Source organism: Kuraishia capsulata, genomic scaffold (assembly GCF_000576695.1).
Source record: "Kuraishia capsulata CBS 1993 genomic scaffold, Kuraishia_capsulata_scaffold_7, whole genome shotgun sequence".
In the NCBI taxonomy this organism is placed as follows: domain Eukaryota; kingdom Fungi; phylum Ascomycota; class Pichiomycetes; order Pichiales; family Pichiaceae; genus Kuraishia; species Kuraishia capsulata.
In genome coordinates this window covers 91,598-108,602 of record NW_019172956.1, presented here as the reverse complement: position 1 = coordinate 108,602, position 17,005 = coordinate 91,598, and the positions used below count along the sequence as shown (strand labels likewise).

At 46.3% G+C, this 17,005-nt stretch overlaps 8 protein-coding genes across 8 annotated transcripts, besides 2 other annotated features; 3 read left to right on the top strand and 5 right to left on the bottom strand.

Moving 5' to 3' along the window:
- Positions 1–305: 305 nt before the first annotated feature.
- KUCA_T00005546001 (uncharacterized protein) lies at positions 306–2,600 on the top strand (the record flags this gene model as incomplete). Its single annotated transcript, XM_022605129.1, has 1 exon — positions 306–2,600. One exon carries the CDS (start codon positions 306–308, stop codon positions 2,598–2,600), a length of 2,295 nt encoding a protein of 764 aa, XP_022461538.1.
- A 218-nt stretch (positions 2,601–2,818) lies between these two features.
- Positions 2,819–2,831: a sequence feature (Short protein (KUCA_T00005545001, CDK29553.1) was converted to a misc_feature.).
- A 104-nt stretch (positions 2,832–2,935) lies between these two features.
- Positions 2,936–2,964: a sequence feature (Short protein (KUCA_T00005545001, CDK29553.1) was converted to a misc_feature.).
- Positions 2,965–3,026: 62 nt separating this feature from the next.
- Positions 3,027–4,286, top strand: KUCA_T00005544001 (uncharacterized protein; the record flags this gene model as incomplete). Its single annotated transcript, XM_022605018.1, has 1 exon — positions 3,027–4,286. The coding sequence occupies one exon, from the start codon at positions 3,027–3,029 to the stop codon at positions 4,284–4,286; it is 1,260 nt and encodes a 419-aa protein (XP_022461537.1).
- Positions 4,287–4,506: 220 nt separating this feature from the next.
- On the bottom strand, positions 4,507–4,948 carry KUCA_T00005543001 (uncharacterized protein; the record flags this gene model as incomplete). Its single annotated transcript, XM_022604907.1, has 2 exons — positions 4,507–4,701; positions 4,829–4,948. 2 exons carry the CDS (start codon positions 4,946–4,948, stop codon positions 4,507–4,509), a joined length of 315 nt encoding a protein of 104 aa, XP_022461536.1.
- A 232-nt stretch (positions 4,949–5,180) lies between these two features.
- KUCA_T00005542001 (uncharacterized protein) lies at positions 5,181–6,209 on the top strand (the record flags this gene model as incomplete). Its single annotated transcript, XM_022604796.1, has 1 exon — positions 5,181–6,209. The coding sequence occupies one exon, from the start codon at positions 5,181–5,183 to the stop codon at positions 6,207–6,209; it is 1,029 nt and encodes a 342-aa protein (XP_022461535.1).
- Positions 6,210–6,238: 29 nt separating this feature from the next.
- Positions 6,239–9,993, bottom strand: KUCA_T00005541001 (uncharacterized protein; the record flags this gene model as incomplete). The annotated part of the gene is made up of 2 exons (XM_022604684.1): positions 6,239–9,919; positions 9,982–9,993. The coding sequence occupies 2 exons, from the start codon at positions 9,991–9,993 to the stop codon at positions 6,239–6,241; spliced, it is 3,693 nt and encodes a 1,230-aa protein (XP_022461534.1).
- Positions 9,994–10,247: 254 nt separating this feature from the next.
- Positions 10,248–11,569, bottom strand: KUCA_T00005540001 (uncharacterized protein; the record flags this gene model as incomplete). The annotated part of the gene is made up of 2 exons (XM_022604573.1): positions 10,248–11,466; positions 11,517–11,569. The coding sequence occupies 2 exons, from the start codon at positions 11,567–11,569 to the stop codon at positions 10,248–10,250; spliced, it is 1,272 nt and encodes a 423-aa protein (XP_022461533.1).
- A 197-nt stretch (positions 11,570–11,766) lies between these two features.
- KUCA_T00005539001 (uncharacterized protein) lies at positions 11,767–13,281 on the bottom strand (the record flags this gene model as incomplete). Its single annotated transcript, XM_022604462.1, has 1 exon — positions 11,767–13,281. The coding sequence occupies one exon, from the start codon at positions 13,279–13,281 to the stop codon at positions 11,767–11,769; it is 1,515 nt and encodes a 504-aa protein (XP_022461532.1).
- A 219-nt stretch (positions 13,282–13,500) lies between these two features.
- Positions 13,501–16,875, bottom strand: KUCA_T00005538001 (uncharacterized protein; the record flags this gene model as incomplete). Its single annotated transcript, XM_022604351.1, has 1 exon — positions 13,501–16,875. One exon carries the CDS (start codon positions 16,873–16,875, stop codon positions 13,501–13,503), a length of 3,375 nt encoding a protein of 1,124 aa, XP_022461531.1.
- Between the last annotated feature and the right edge of the window lie 130 nt (positions 16,876–17,005).

The following is a 17,005-nucleotide window of genomic DNA, read 5'->3' as shown; positions in this document are numbered from 1 at the left end:
TTCCGTATAAATTCATGATGTTATGTCTCAGATTGCGCATAACTCCACCAGCCCCAATATTTTGCCCCAGCCACAGCTGGCCTGCTGGCCCACTACTCTGTGGCTGGCGCCTCCCATCTGAACTCTGTCGTCATCCTTTACAGTCTTTACAGTTCCATTACGCGTATTGCTCCTGGCTTGCTGGTTTTTGAGTGTCGTTAGCATTGGGGATCGTTCCGTGTGTGTCGTTTGAATTGTAAGTTTGATAAAACACCCAAGAGGCTTGCCCAGATCACGACATCGCAACCCATGGTTAGCCGTACATCATGACCGAAAAACTACCAGATTCAGACAACATAAACGATACGTGGGCTTTTGTTGAGCCCGGGTTATCGACAATTCTCGGAGATGATCTCAGTGCAGATCTCGGCATTCGCATGTACACCAACATATACACTGCAATCTTTGACTATTGCACCACTAGATCGCGTGAGCAGAACGAAGCAGGCCGAATTGAGCTTGTGGGCGGAGAGATTTACAATCGGCTGCGGAAGTTTCTTATCCGCTACGTTCAGGAGATGAGCAAGAGCAGTAATGAGACGTTTTTGCACTTTTACGTCAGGCGGTGGAGGAGGTTCATCATCGGATCAGAGCGTTTGGCCGATGTTATGGACTATCTGAACAGGTTCTGGATCCCCAAAGAAAAGGCCGCCGGAAGAGGCGATATCTACGATGTTAACACACTGTGTCTCTTGACATGGAGAGACTATGTTTTTGATGAGCACCAGGAGGAATTGGTGAGGGAGATCTTGGATATCATCGAAGATCAGAGATTAGGCAAGGCTGGGGTCAACACCGATATCCAGGTTGCTATTAAATCTTTTGTTTCGCTTGGATTTGAGCTTTCTGACTTCAGAAAGAAGAACTTGTCGATTTACATGAGCGCATTTGAAACGCCGTTTTTGCGTGAGACGGAGAACTTTTATCGCAAGGAATCCAGGGAGTTTCTCCAGAACAACTCCGTGGTGGATTACATCACCAAGGCGGAGGCGAGGTTGTCGGAGGAAAACACTCGTATCACTGCATTACTGGATGACCACACCAAGAAGCCTCTCAATCACTGTCTCAACAACGTTTTGATTTGGTCACATTCGGAGGAGATCAACGCTCAATTACATCCGCTGCTGGACCAGGTAAGACTGGACGACGTCAAGAAATTGTATGGTTTACTTTCCAGGGTTCCTACCACCCTCGAGCCTTTGCTCAACAATTTTGAAGACTACGTCAAACAGCAGGGCCTGAAGGCCATTGTCGAACTCAAGGCCAAAATCGACGCTGCCGAGCCTGTTAAGGGCAGAAAGCCCGAGGTTGATGCTGGATCATACATCCGCACCATGGTGAGCGTCTACAATAAGTTTGCCAACGTTGTGGCCACATCGTTTGGATTCAGCGACTACTTTGTCAAGTCGCTTGATACAGCATGTTCTGCTTTCATCAACGTCAATGCCATCGCCATTCCCAACCCAAGAGTCCCATCGCGGACCTCTGACTATCTGGCCAGATACGCCGACGAAATGTTGAAGAAGAAGAATGACGCCGAGAGAAGCAGCACCATGAACATCGAAGATCTCATGACCGTGTTCAAGTTCCTGTCTGACAAGAATGCATTTGAGATCAGATACCGCAGACTGTTGGCCAAAAGACTGCTTTCGCCCACGACAAACGAGGAGGACGAAGAAGAAATTATACAGAGATTGAAGGATGTTAGTGGAGGAGAATACACCCATAAGATGACGTTGATGTTTTCAGATATCAAAAACTCGAAGGATTTGCGGGTCTGGTTCTACGAGACTGTCAAGACTGACCCCATTGCCGACCAAATTATCCCCGATTTTGAGATGAATGTTTTGGGCCAAAACTCGTGGCCATTCTCGCAGTTCAAAGAAGCGTTCATTCTGCCGGATGAGTTCCTTCCCACAGTACAGAAGTTTGAGGATCTCTACAAGGAGAAGCACAGTGGTAGAGAGCTCAAATGGCTTTGGAACCTTTGTAAAGGTGAGCTCAAGGCAAGGCTCTCGAAACCTGGAAAACCTCCTTTTATCTTCACAGTGACACTTTTCCAGATGGCTATCATCTTGAGATTCAACGAAAAAGATACATTGTCAGCGGAGGAACTGCTGGAGGCCACAGGCTTAACACCGGAGATATTCGCCATCAATGTTGCGCAGTTAATAAGAGGAAGATTGCTTATCCAATCTCCCGAGGGCCCAGAAAACATCTCGAAGCCATCCACAAAGTACACGATAGTCAAAGACTACAAGAACAAGCGAGTCAAGGTGAATTTTGCGCTCGGAGTCAAGGCCGATGTCAAACAGGAGAGCGACGACACCACCAAGGAGATCGATGAAAGTCGCAGATGGTGGCTGAAGGCATGTGTGGTGAGACTGATGAAGTTTAAGCACAAGCTCACTTACAACGAGCTGATCTCGGAGGTTATTCTCCAGTCTGCCAACAGGGTTCAGCCAGAGATCAAGGAGATCAAGCAGGTGATAGAGGGCCTGATCCAAGACGATTATCTTGGTCGTCTGGATGATGGAACTACCTTACAATATCTAGCATAACTAATTAAACCAGAAGATGAAACTTTAGCTCAAACGGAGGAAACCGAAAAATTGAAAAATATCTGATAGCCCCAATAAAATGTTATCGGGTGTGCGGCTATCAATCAAGGCAACTCTAACCGACTGATCAACGATTTCGGGGCTGCCCCCTTTCGGTCTTCAGCAGTTAGCACCTCAAGAGAGCTACGATATAACCAAAATTTGGCTGAAAAATCATCATGTCTGAACCTGGTAGGTATATTTATGCTGGTTTGTGGATTCTTGCGGTTCTTCTGAGTGTTATTTGGTGCTCTTTTTACGGCTCCAGCTACAGAGTGAATGGTGGACTCAACAAGCTTCAAAAGTTAACAGTTGCAAGTACTAACATCATCCGTTTTTTCTATAGAAGGATTCCAAAAAGTCTTGGAGGAGCCAAGAAAGGCTGTGATGCAGAACCCATACGGGCCTAATCCCTCTGACTACCTCTCCAACGTATCTAACTTCCAGTTGATTGAATCCACGCTCAGAGAAGGTGAACAGTTTGCCAACGCTTTCTTCAGCACCGAGAAGAAAATTGAAATCGCCAAGGCTTTGGATGACTTTGGTGTTGATTACATCGAACTAACGTCTCCTGTTGCTTCTGAGCAGTCCCGTAAGGACTGTGAGGCCATCTGTAAACTTGGGCTCAAGGCCAAGATCCTGACCCATATCAGATGTCACATGGACGACGCCAGAGTTGCCGTTGAGACCGGTGTTGATGGTGTGGATGTGGTGATTGGAACCTCGCAGTTCTTGAGACAGTTTTCTCACGGAAAGGACATGAACTACATCACCAACAGTGCCGTCGAGGTGATTGAGTTTGTCAAGTCCAAGGGTATCGAGATCAGATTCTCCTCTGAGGACTCATTCAGATCCGACCTTGTTGACTTGCTGAACATCTACAGAACCGTGGACAAGATCGGAGTTAACAGAGTTGGTATTGCCGACACTGTCGGATGTGCCAACCCAAGACAGGTATACGAGTTGGTTCGTACTCTCAAGTCGGTGGTCCACTGTGATATTGAGACCCATTTCCACAACGATACCGGGTGTGCCATTGCCAACGCCTACACTGCTCTGGAGGCTGGTGCTCGTCTCATTGACGTTTCCGTTTTGGGAATTGGTGAGAGAAACGGAATCACTCCTCTGGGTGGCCTGATGGCCAGGATGATCGCTGCTGACAGGGATTACGTGCTGTCCAAGTACAAGCTGCACAAGTTGAGAGATTTGGAGAACTTGGTGGCTGAAGCCGTTCAGGTCAACATCCCCTTTAATAACCCTATCACCGGTTTCTGTGCTTTTACCCACAAGGCTGGTATTCACGCCAAAGCTATCCTGGCCAACCCATCTACTTACGAGATCTTGAAGCCATCAGACTTTGGTCTGACCAGGTACATTCATTTCGCCAACAGGCTCACTGGGTGGAATGCCATCAAGTCCAGAGTTGACCAATTGAATCTGGACTTGACTGACGATCAGGTCAAGGACGTGACCAGCAAGATCAAGAAGCTGGGTGACGTGAGACCTCTAAACATCGATGATGTGGACTCCATCATCAAGGACTACCACGCCGTGGTGTCTACTCCTTTGGTCAAGCCAAACAATGGCGAAGCCATTGACGAGGAGATGTCCTTGTTGAACTCTGTCAAGAGAAAGAGACTAGAATAACTAATAGGATGAAGACCACAGTCACTCTTGTTAGAGCCTGAAACTTGCAAATCACCTTTCCCTACAATCGTAATACCAATCGTAGCACACAGTGTCCACGGTTTAGCGAATACTGCCGCAATCCAGCTATTTTTTCAATGATTTTATTTCTGCATAATCGTTGTTTATATATTATCGCAAATACGACATGGAGCGTCATTCCGCAAATTCAGCACGGGCCTTAGATGGAGTTGATCTTCTTCTCCAACTCGTCCAAGCTCTCCTTTTGCTTCTTGATTTGCTCCTTGAGAGCAGCCAATTGCTCGGCCTGGTGCTTCTTGATGTAGAGGTCTTCCTGGGCCTTTTCGCGCTTCTGTTGAGGGGAGCTGTAATTAGTATGTGAGTCTTGGGGGCAGTACACGGCGGAACCTTGGATCTGAAATTTGGCCAGGGTTAGGAGAGCAATGCTCAATTCCAATGGCACGGTCATAATCGCATCAAAACCGGCTTTCTCGGTCAAAGCAAAGCCAGGTTTCGCCAGTTCAATTCTAGGGATAACTTACGGTGAAAGCATCGCCGGATCCGTCAGAACGAGGAGCACCGGTGGCTCCTTCGGAGTAGAATCTGAGAGCAACAGTTCTGTTAGCACGGGCAACGGAGGTGAGAGCACGACGGGAAAACATTGTGGATTTCGAATATAGTGGTGATGAGATTGACTCAAGCTGGGGATGAACTCATTCAAGCAAACTGTCTTAGGTGATGGATGGCAGGCGTCGCAAGGAGATGATTGGCCTGTGGAGAAATGCGGCCCGGGCTGCGTAACCACATGATGACTTGAATAAAGTTGTGTTGTATGCAGATGTATGAAGTTAACAAGACAAAACATTTGGAGTATTTTTGCATTATTTTACAGGCATGTCGCTTGTAGCAAAGAGACAGAAAACGAATAATGTTGTTGGAACTTTCGAGGGCCAGACAGCTTCTTCGCTTTTAGTAAGCCCAGCTGTGGCTCTTACAGGCCACGAAGGAACAGTTCTGTCTTCCTCGTTCAGTAATGACGGGTCGCGATTGGCTTCTGGTGGAATGGACAGGAATATTCTCCTTTGGCGGATTCCCTGGGGAAATTTGTCTGATTTGGGTGCAATAAACTATGGAGAAATTACCGGACACAAGAGTGCAGTCACGAGAGTGAGATGGTCCAAAGACGACTCCATGCTTGTTTCTTCGTCTGCAGATTCTACGGTTGGATTTTGGGATGCCGAGACTGGAACAAGAATACGAAAGTGTTTGGGTCATGAAGGAGTGGTTAATGATGTTTCTGTGGGGCTATCGAAAGATGATGTTAATGTGGAGGCTGTAAGTGCAGGTGATGATGGTGTGGTTTATCTTTGGGACTCGAGATACAAGAGACCTGTCTCTTCTTTCAGGACAGAATTTCCTCTTCTGGCGACAGCAACGAGCAAGGATGGATATAGGGTGTTTGCATCTGGAATTGATCCCACCATTTACTGTATCGATATACGATCTACTGAAAAGCCTCTTTGGACCTGCGAGTCTCACCAGGACACGGTGACATCGTTGGTTCTTTCTCCAGACGAAGAGTTGCTCTTCTCTCGGTCTGACGATTCAAAGGTTAGATCTTATGTCTCCAAAGAATTTGTGCCCGAGACCACCCCCAGGCCGCGTCCGTATGTGTATGACGGAGCTCCTGCTGGTACTGACAACATTCCGATTCGCTTGACAATGAGCAAGAACGGCAAGCTGCTAGCCTCCGGAGGAGGTGATAAGACTGTGACCGTATGGAATTTTGAAACCAGAAGAATGTTGGCGAAACTCACGGGTCACACAGGTACTGTGGTGGATGTGGATATCCATCCTCAATTGCCTCTCATAGCGAGTTCATCTACAGATGGAACTATTATATTGCGCGACCTCGTGGTCTAATGTATTATAACAAAGATGTTTAATGACGTTCAGATGAACTTGACTCTTTTCTCCGCAGGTTTCGGTGCTGCCTCGTTCGCAACGGCCTTCTTCTCCTTGACCTTGGACATATGCTCGCTCAGTCTTTCCAAACTTGTTTGGGAAAAGAGAGGCAAATCCCATATTCTCGATCCATCTGGTTGGAGAGAGCCTTTTGGTTCCAATAAACCGTACCCGTCCGTTTCAGTGGTGCCAAAAGTAGAGAGTCTGCGTTCCACGTTGACGGCAGGTGCCACTACGGGCTTTTGCTCCTCTTCTCCATTCCTGATCCTCAAGAAATCATGTCTCATCACGAACTCTTGCATTCCTGAATCGTCTATCAGGTCATGATCACTGATTTCGTTGATCTCATTTCCATCCTTGAACCTCTTGTTGTACATCTCCTCCTCAATGGTGTTCTTCAACATCAACGTCTCTACTCTCACCACATTCTTCTGGCCAATACGATGGGCTCTCTTCACTGCTTGTGCCTCAACAGCTCTGTCCCAGACAGGGTTGAGAAAGTATACCCTGGTTGCTGCCACGATGTTTAGTCCGTGTGCTGCTAGCTTCAGATCCATGATAAGAGCCAGTCCGTTTGGACTGTCGCTGAACTGATCAAGGTTCTTGGGCCGATCAGCTGCTTTCAAGTATGTGGCATACATGAGGTAACCAACACCCAAAATATCCAGCATTTCCGTCAGATAATACGCGGAATCCTCAAACTCATAGAAAACAATGCTTTTGGTGCCCTCTAGCTGATGCTCCAGAAGCCTGGCTGCCATGTATGATAGTTTGGCTGAAGCCGTTCCAACGATCCTGGAGGTCTTGATCTTCCCAAGCAAGGTGGCTGTTTCCACGTCACTTTCGTGTGCATTTTTTACCAGATTCTGAATCTGAGAGTCCTTCTTCAAGCTTATCATTGCTTCGTTTGAAGAGTCACTCAGTCTTCTCTTACCACCGGTAGTCGTCACCAGGGTCCCTGTGTGTTTCGGAGCCGAGCCATTCTGTTGAATCTTTTGAGAGTTACCTTCAACATAACTGATCTTCTCGGATATTCCGTTGCGATCGTTTTCGCGACGACGAGTTTTGCCGGCGGCCTTCTTCCAGTAGTTTGCCCAAAATGGTCTGACCTCTTCAAGAAGCCTAGTCTCCAAGAGCTCATTGGAACGCACAAATCTATTTTTGAGAAATATTCTTTGTGCCATTAGCAACTGAGGTGCTCCATATACGGAAATGTCTTTGCTGAAAACCTCAATTGACAAACTACTCGTGAAAAGTTGAGGGAGCCCTTCAACGTAATAGTTCATCTCCTGGATAGCAGAAGCAGTACGCCATCTTGGGTTTGCCAGTGCTTTTTTGGAAAAATACACCGATTTCACAAGCAATTGTCGATCCTCTGGAGAATAGTAATGGTTACCTGCATCATCTTTCTTCTCCAGTGCGGTTTTGCAGATTGCTACCAGAGCATCAAGATCATCAATGGTGAATCCTGTCCAGAAGAACGTTGCTCTACGCAAATTTGTGATCAACCTCCGGAGCTGAGGTCTATTGTTGGGATGGAACATATAGTCACGATCTGTTCGTTCGGAAGTGACTGCATTTGTTGCCAATACAGCGGTGTAAAGGTTGATGGACAACTTATCGAAATAGGACGGTTCCAGAAACACAGCCATATGATGAAGAGGAGGAAGTTTCACTTCTGTTTCAACATCAGCCATACTATGTCTTACCAGCACGCACGATAGAAACTCTTGCAATTGGATATCAAAGTTGTAGGGAGCCGCAAGGAAAGGCTCCAGAATGGAGCTTCTCCATAACTTTGAGGACGAGGCCCAAGGGTCGATCTTCAAAAAATTCTGGACAATGGCCCCAATACGGCTGAGATCATCTTTGGCATCAAAAGTCTTTTTTGCAGTATAAACGGAACTTTGTTCAGCCTTATCCTGTTCTTCATTCACATGAAGCCGTGTGAGACCTGCAGTTGGAGTACCGGTTATGACCCATTTTCGATCAGCAGACATCTCTTTTGCAAGATAAACTGCATTTGAAGTCTTGGACGTCATACTGTGACCTTCGTCTATGATAAACCTTTTCCAATGGATATTTTTCATGAGTGAGACAGAAGCTGGACTGGTGAAACACGAGATAGCCATGATCACCATGTCGGAGGCTATGATGGTTTTGTGGTCCACTCCCAAAAGTGAATCTTTATTTCTGAAATAAAGAACGTTCAAATACCCATCTTTGACATGTTTTTCAATTTCATGGGTCCATTGGTGCCATATATTGTCTGGAGTTACCACCAGAGTAGTGGAGCAAAGATACACTTTTCGTTTCTCAAAACGGGTCATATCGCTCTCAGACCTGAGACGAGTTCTTCTAAGCATAGACATCATATTATCGGCTTCACTAACCTCAAAGAACCCTGTGTATTCTTGCAGCAATCGAATGCAGTTACTGGGCAGCCTATCTATATAGGCTTTCCAGGGAATTGACTCCTTTCCGATTTGACGCACACAATAAGTTGAAAGTGACTGTACCTGAGGATCGCTTCTTTCATAAAAATGGTGTTGAGGTGGAATCACAGAAAGCTCAAGCTTCGAAGCACATACTAGGGCTAGACAGATCAGGGTCTTTCCTAGGCCCATATTCTCCGCCAGAATGCCTCCTCTAGGCGTGGTGAAAGTCTCAGGATAATTTACAATCTGATATGTATTCATATCAAAGAAAAAATCTTTGGCTTTGGTTGCGAGTTGCTTAGTCGAAGTCACTCGCAAAAGATTTGGCATTACTGCCCTCACAGGGAAGTACTCTCTTTCAAGCATTTTGGCCACAGACTGTCTTTGATATGTGTAAAGATCACTTTTAAGTCCCGGAATCTCATCGCTCAAAATCGAATGAATGATTTCCTTCTGTAGTTTGGAGACTTTATCCGAGTTGAGATGTGCAAACGAAGGTGACTTAACGTTCTCGTAAGCCTCCAACAGTCTCTCCTCAGCTCTGACATTGGAGCTTTGGTTTCTTGCATTTGACCAGGTGGGACCAGTTGGTAGGATGGAACACTCCTCTGCCATTCTTTTCAATTCAAAAGATAAGCTTTGCTCTTCGTTGGGCCAAAGCTTATTAGTGGAACCCACCTTTTTCAGGCTAAACTCACTCCAGGGAGATGTCATTGGAAATAGGAGAGTACCACTTCGGATATGGTCCATTAGTTGATCAGATGATGAGATATTCCAAGCCGTTGCGGTGTAATCCAACACACCGATCAACTGGCCCATCACCGTCCTATACTTGGTATCCTGCGCCGATGTCTTCTTGAACCTGGAAATAGTCTCTCTAAACTCACGAACAACAGTGTTGCCCTTCACATCTGCTGGTAAGGCATATAATCGCACCACAGCTATAGTCTCCAGGCCGTGCAACTGGAAAACACGGTAGGTAACCCTCAGATAGCCTCGGTCCACCAAATAACGAATATCGGCGACAATCGCCGAAAAAGTCCTGTTTCCACCAGCCGATGGGCTAAACAACACCAGGTTATAGTTAAATGGCGTATCAAACCAGAACCAGCCATCAGGTGCTTCTGCACCGTTAGCAGGCACTCTTGGAAGAGCATAGAAGAAAAGTGTGCCTAGGGCGCAGAAGTTGGAAAGATCATTGGTGATTGAAGTAATGGGCTCCAATCGGTGCTAATTATGAGTTAGACACAATGAAATATATAAAAACATTGAATTCAATAACAATATCTTACTCTGATAACCATTCGTGCCGATCTGTTTTGGGTCTGCTTGAGTAAATTGTATGAGAGAGTGAAATTTAGCAGGACCCCCGGATAAGGATTGAGCTCATCTCTGCCGAGCGTGCGGCTCAAGTGAAAAATTGAACGGTTAGACAGAATGTTAGTAATATTTGACTAGTGGTATTAATTTTCAAGTGTTTATTACCTATTCAACGGTCACAAGTTCAAGCTTCTGCTGAATAAATTTCCAGTCTTGCTTCTTTCAATTTTTCACCGCTTCATCTCTCATTAGTCTCCTTCTCGAAAAAGTCCCGGATCTCCTGCTCTGTGACAATCTTGCCCTCTTCTGCGAATGGTCTCAGAAAAGTGGTCAGCTTTGACTTTATGGTTTCATACGCCTGAAGTCCACTAATTGCCTGCTCGCGAGGCAGAGAGTTCAAGGCTTTAGCTCCAAGATCGAACAGAGATGAAGCATCATCATCTTCGTCTTCTGGTGGTTCGTAAACAGGATCCTCCAAGTAGAGAAACGGGAACTTTTTCAAGAATTGGATCAAAAGAGCTTGTTGTGGATCGTTCTTCAAAATTACCTTTTGCAACACCTCCTTGAACCCTTCTTTCAAAAAGATTGTCTCTGGGTATTCTTTTTTGCCCTGTTTCTGTTTCTTCTGCGGAGGTACATCTTCTATCTTGACGCTAGATTCTTCGGCTAATATTTTCTCCCTTTCTTCTTCAGATTTACATTCGATATGAGCAAGTTTCGCAAGCTGGATTTCAGCTGGAAGTAGGCTCAATGCTGCCTTATGTTTCGCAAAACATTTCCAACATATGATACAGTCGAAATCGTCTAGATCAGGAAACCCTTTCAATGGTTCAACATCCACCCCATCATCGCTATCATTATCAGCAGCAGCTTCTAGACCCGCTTCACCTAGGCTATCAAGACGATTGACACCATGAACTTCTGATTTGACCTCAACCTGGTTCGAACGGCGTACTTGGCCAGAAGGATAACCCATCAAACACTCATCATGAAACCAGTCTTCACCGCAGACATCTCCCAATGCACACTGGACCATATTTCCGGTCTCCTGGACCGGATTGTACACCTTTTCACAAGAACAAAATACGCCTTTGAAGTTGTGATTGTAGACATTGGAGAGGGAAGGAACGTCTTCTGCTGGCTGACGAACTGTACTCTTACTATCAATGCCAGACGAGTTCCTTCTAGAGCCAGGAAGTTTTGTGCGTAAGCAACAAGCGCCGTTGGACTTCATTCTTGTGGTTCCACAGTCACAAGTGAAGTTCCGCTTGGTGAAGAGCTCCACCAAAGTGTGGGTACTGTGGCATTGCACTGAACAGGAGTAGCATATTCCCGATAGAACACCGTTGTCCTTTTCCAGACAATCCAGACACGCATACACTTGTTGTTTCAATGGACCCAGAACGTATGTGCACACATTGGGATCATATGGCATATGTTCCCTGGCCTCTTTCTCTCTAAAAACAGTTAGTGTTGGCTCACAGGCTAGACCAAGACTGATACATACAATGCCAATTGCTGGCGGAGATAATCTACCGCGGTGATGGAATCCGAGCTCATTGAAAATGCCAAAAGCAAACAACTGGAACTATCTTTGTTTTACAAAAAGAGCTAGATCTTACTCAAGTGCAAAAGACTACGAGGACCAGATCTCATGCCAAATCAATTGGGTAGCCCACTACGCGTCTAGTTCTATCGCATAACATAACCCCATATTTTGATCTGCATTCTGCATATGCATATACGTATAAATATTTTCAAACTCCACCGATAACTAGAGTCTTGATATTCGTGTACTCTTCTACACCATACTTGGATCCCTCTCTTCCAAACCCGCTTTCCTTAACACCTCCAAATGGCATGGCAGCCTCGGAGATCACACCAGTGTTCACACCTACCATGCCCACTTGCAGGGCCTCACCAACTCTAAACACGCGCGCATAGTCTTGGGAGTAAAAATAGCCAGCAAGCCCCACTTCGGAGTTGTTTGCCATTTTCAGCACCTCATCTTCACTGCTGAACTTAATCAATGGTGCCAATGGTCCGAAGGTTTCCTCTTGCGCCGCAAGCATATCTCCAGTGACATCTGAGAGAACAGTCAGTTCGTGGAAAGCAGGGCCCAGGTGTGAGGCCTCAGATCCTCCAACCAATATCGATGCTCCTTTGGAAAGAGCATCATTAACATGTTCCTTAACCTTCTCTAGAGCTTTTTTGTGTATCAGAGGCCCATGCGTGACACCCTCATCCAAACCTCTTCCTAGTATGGTCTTTTTGACTTCAGCAACCAGTTTCGCCGCAAACTCGTCATACACCTTCTCGTGAACATAAAGTCGGTTAGCACAAACACATGTTTGACCTGAGGATCTGAACTTGCATGCCATTGCTCCCTGGACTGCCTTATCTATATCGGCATCCTCAAAAACGATGAAGGGAGCATTTCCACCCAGTTCCATTGAAAGACGTTTCAGTGTCCCAGATGATTGTTCCACCAAAATCTTACCAACACGTGTTGAACCTGTGAATGAGACCTTTTGAATTTTAGGATTTGTGCAAAACAACTTTCCCACCTCGGCAGTTTGCTTTGGCGATGACGGAACAATGTTCACTACTCCTGCGGGAAACCCTGCCAACTGCGAAAGATGGCCTAACGCCAACGCTGATAGAGGGGTTTCAGATGCTGGCTTAATAACAGCAGTACACCCAGCAGCAATCGCAGCACCAAGTTTTCTGGTTATCATGGCACTAGGGAAGTTCCAGGGTGTAAGAATTCCAACCACTCCTACTGGTTGTCTCATTGTAAGTATGCGGCTCGACCCAGTCGTAGATGGAATGGTATCGCCATACAATCTGGGTGCTTCTTCGCCGAACCACTTCAGAAAACTTGCAGAGTACTTGACTTCACCAATTGCATCTGCCAGTGGCTTTCCGTTTTCCAAAGTGACGAGTTTGGCGAGGTCCTCAATGTTCTCCATCATCAGCTCGTAGAAGTTAGTGAGCAAATCCGCTCTATGCCGGGGAACTGATGCTCCAAACGATATAAACGAATCCGAAGCAGCATTGATAGCGGAGTTGATGTCTTCAAGAGATGTGCTGCTAACTTCGGCAATTGGCTCCAAGCTCGCTGGATTTTTCACCGTGAACGTTTCATCGCCTGCAATCCATTTTCCATTGATAAGAGCATCGACTTTGAGCAAGTCTGGGTTCTTCAGGTGAGATGCCAAAGAGTAGGACCTTTGAGAAAAACTCTTCTTCAGGTGAATGCAGCGCAACATCCTGATCCTGAATGAAATTGACTGAAAATTCTGCCTCTTTTCGAGCTATCTCGTTGTGCTATTCCACCCCAAATTAGACCGAGCAATCACTCGGCTACGTGCCGGAACCAAAATCAAAGACGACTATCAAGACCATCATTCTTATCTATACCTCTACAGCATGCTATCAGTATCATTCCACTCAACTATATACAAAACAAGTCGTCAAAACTGTCATTTCTATTCCTTGCTTTCCTTCCTCTCCTTCTCCTTTTCAGCTTCGATCTTGTCAAACTCAGCCTTCCAGACAGCGTTACCATCCTCCTTGGAAACATCCGAGAACAACACCTCGAACACATCGCTGTACCAATCGGCAGGTACTGGCTTGATTCCTTCCTTCACGTTTTCGGGAAGCTCATTCCAGTCTGCGAGGTTGTCCTTAGGGAAGATAATCGTATCAACACCGGATCTCTTGGCAGCAACAGTCTTTTCTTTCAAACCTCCAATTCTCAGAACCTTTCCAGTCAGGGTCAATTCACCGGTCATAGCAACTGTGGGCGATAATGGTTTATTAAGCGCAAGCGACAGGAATGACGAAGTCATTGTAACACCGGCAGAAGGACCGTCTTTAGGTGTAGCTCCCTCGGGACAATGGAGATGGATCTTGGCCTTCTCGAAGAATCTATTTTCAGGGAAGTTTTTGGCCAAGAACATCTTCGAGAAGGAGTATGCAATTCTGGAGGATTCTTTCATAACGTCACCCAACTGACCAGTGATTTCCACCTTTGGAGTACAGTCCCGGGTGATGGCCTGTTCAAGAACAGACTCAATGTAGAGAGCAGAACCTCCCATAGATGTCCATGCAAGACCCATAACAACACCGGCTGGAGTGGTTTCATAAAGTCTATCAGAAGTGTATACTGGAGGTCCAACATAGTCCTTCAAGTTCTCAGGGGTGATGTCAACCTTGTAATCTTCTGGAACAACGATCTGTGGGGCTTTGACTTCAGTCTCTGAGCTTTCCGAAGCAGCAGGAGCGGACCCAGACTCTGATGATGTTTCAGCTGCAGCCTCAACCTGTGCTGCTTCTTCCTCTCTCAACTCGTCGATCTCCTGATCACCCACCTCTCTCACAACATTCAGAGCAGCCTTACGGTAGATCTTCTCAATGTGTTTCTTCAAGTTTCTGACTCCACTCTCGCGACAATATTGCTTGATCAAGGCGACAATAGTGTCCTCTTCCAAAGAAACGTTCACGTTTTCAAGACCAGAGTTCACCTTTGCTTCAGGTGCAAGGTATTTCTCTGCGATCTTGATCTTCTCATCAGCGATGTACCCAGAGATCTCGATCACCTCCATTCTATCCAGCAATGGACCTGGGATTGTGCTCAACTGGTTGGCCGTGCACACAAACAAAACCTTGGACAAGTCGATTGGAACATCCATATAGTTATCCAAGAACGTGTTGTTCTGTTCAGGATCCAAAAGCTCCAGGAGAGCAGCAGAGGGATCTCCGCCATTTACACTGTGGGAATGGGAGATTTTGTCGATCTCATCAATGAGAATCAGCGGGTTTTCGGTTTGCGTCTTTTTCAAGGCTTGAACAACTCTACCTGGAATGGCTCCAACGTAGGTTCTTCTATGACCCTTGATCTCAGAAACATCACTCAAACCTCCGACAGAAAACCTGTAAAACTTTCTGTTAAGTGCTCTCGCAATGGACTTACCAATCGATGTCTTACCAACACCTGGTGGACCAACAAAACAAATGATCTTACCATTGATCTTGTCCAGCAGCTTACCCACTGCTATGAACTCAAGGATTCTATCCTTGACATCCTTCAACCCGTAATGGTCCTCGTCCAAAACGGTCATGGCACGGTTGATACTGTAGTTATCTCTTGAGGAATTTCCCCAAGGAATTTGAGTCAACCAGTCCAGGTAGTTTCTCGTAACAGTAAACTCAGACATCAATGGCTCCAAAGTGGAGAGCTTATTGATTTCGTCATCATAAACCTTCTTCACCTCCTCAGGCATCACAAGATTTTTGACACGCTCGTTGTACTTGGCAATGAGCTTATCACGGCCATCATCGATGCCAAGTTCCTTCTTGATCCACTTCAGTTGCTCGTTGAGATGATATTCTCTATGTCTCTTGGTCATACGCTCTTCGATGTCCTTCTCAATCCTTTTTTGCAACTCCTTGTTCATGAGCTCCTTCTTCAGTACTGTCAAAGCCATCTCCAACCTCTTCTCAATGTTTGTACAATCAAGAATTTCCTGAAGATCCTTCTCGTTACCAGCTGTGACGGCAGCGGCAAAGTCCGCCAGCTTCTCGGGACAGTTGAAGATATCATTGTGCAAAGAAGCACTGAAAGTGGCCAATTGATCGCTGAACATTTTGTTCAGACCAGACATTTCCTTCAGAACCTCCAAAATGGCAGCCGTGAGCGAGTTGATGATGGGGTTGTCTGACTCAAATGGATCGTCTTCGACATTGGAAACGTTGACCAAGGTGATTGGATACTTCTTCAGGAAGGCAGTGGGGTTATCTTCTTCGTCCTCCTCTTCTTTGAGGGACTCTGATTCTGTCTTGGAGGCTTCCTCAACTGGTGCATCTGTTCCCTGCTCCACGATCTTGGGGACATCACCTTCCTTCTCGCCTCTAATACCTTGAATAATCTCCTTGTGATCACTTTCGTCAATTCTAATCTTAGAAACACCCTCAGAAGACTCTGGAGGAAACAAATCGTCAATTCTGATACGCTTGTGGGGATACAACACGGTGGTCAGGGTTTCCACTCCAGTCTCGTTATCCTTCGTGTAGACATTGGAGGTTATCTGGGCCAACACACCCGTCTCGTAAACCTGGTCCTTGCTCTCAATCACGTCCGACTCGGCAAGCTCATCCTTGAACAGAAAACAACCGATGAAAGGATACTCTCTGTCCAAAGACTCTTTCACTGCCTTGATGACGTTCACGTCGGTGATGATCACCGCCTTGTAGAACCCCGGAAATAGCGGTCTTCTGGAAATCGGCAAGGCAATTATTTGTGGATATACTTCCGGCAGCTCAAAGGCGGTCTGTTTCTTTGGAGAAGGAGCATCTCCAGCTGAAGGTGGCTGATCGCCAGATCCCTGGGATGGTGGAGTGGCACCAGTGGCACCACCAGCAGAAGAGGCAGAGGCATTACCTTTGGAAGAATTGGATTTGGAAACCGCTTCTTCACTAATAGGCGGCTTTTCGGGTGTTTTTTCCGTTTCTGGAGTTTCGGTCTCTTCGGGTGTCTTGTCCTTTGGAGTCTCATCCTTGGGGGACTCTTTGTCAGCAACACCGGACTCAGGCTTGGACTTGTCTGACTTCAAATGTATGGCAGGTTGAACCGCAGGAACCACCAAATCAGGCAAGTAATTAGAGGTAAATATGCCTCCTCTAGCTTCGCCAAATCTGGGAGTGTAGGTGTTTCTCATGATGTTCTTGACCTCATCGTCAAACGACTTCTTAATGATGGACTGGGCCTGGAAGTTGGACAATTGTGATGCATAGCGCGGTTTCACGACAAAGTGCAATGCTTTGCCGGAAACCCTCCTAGCACACTTTCTGGATGCAAGCATTGAGATGGACTAGTGAAAATCTCTTCCAGTTTTGAAGTAGAGTTGAAAGAGCCAGAAGAGTCCAGGTTGAAGCGGGCTTTCCCACAATCGCCTCCTCGTCACCGACGTCGACCTTCCGGGGGTATTCCGG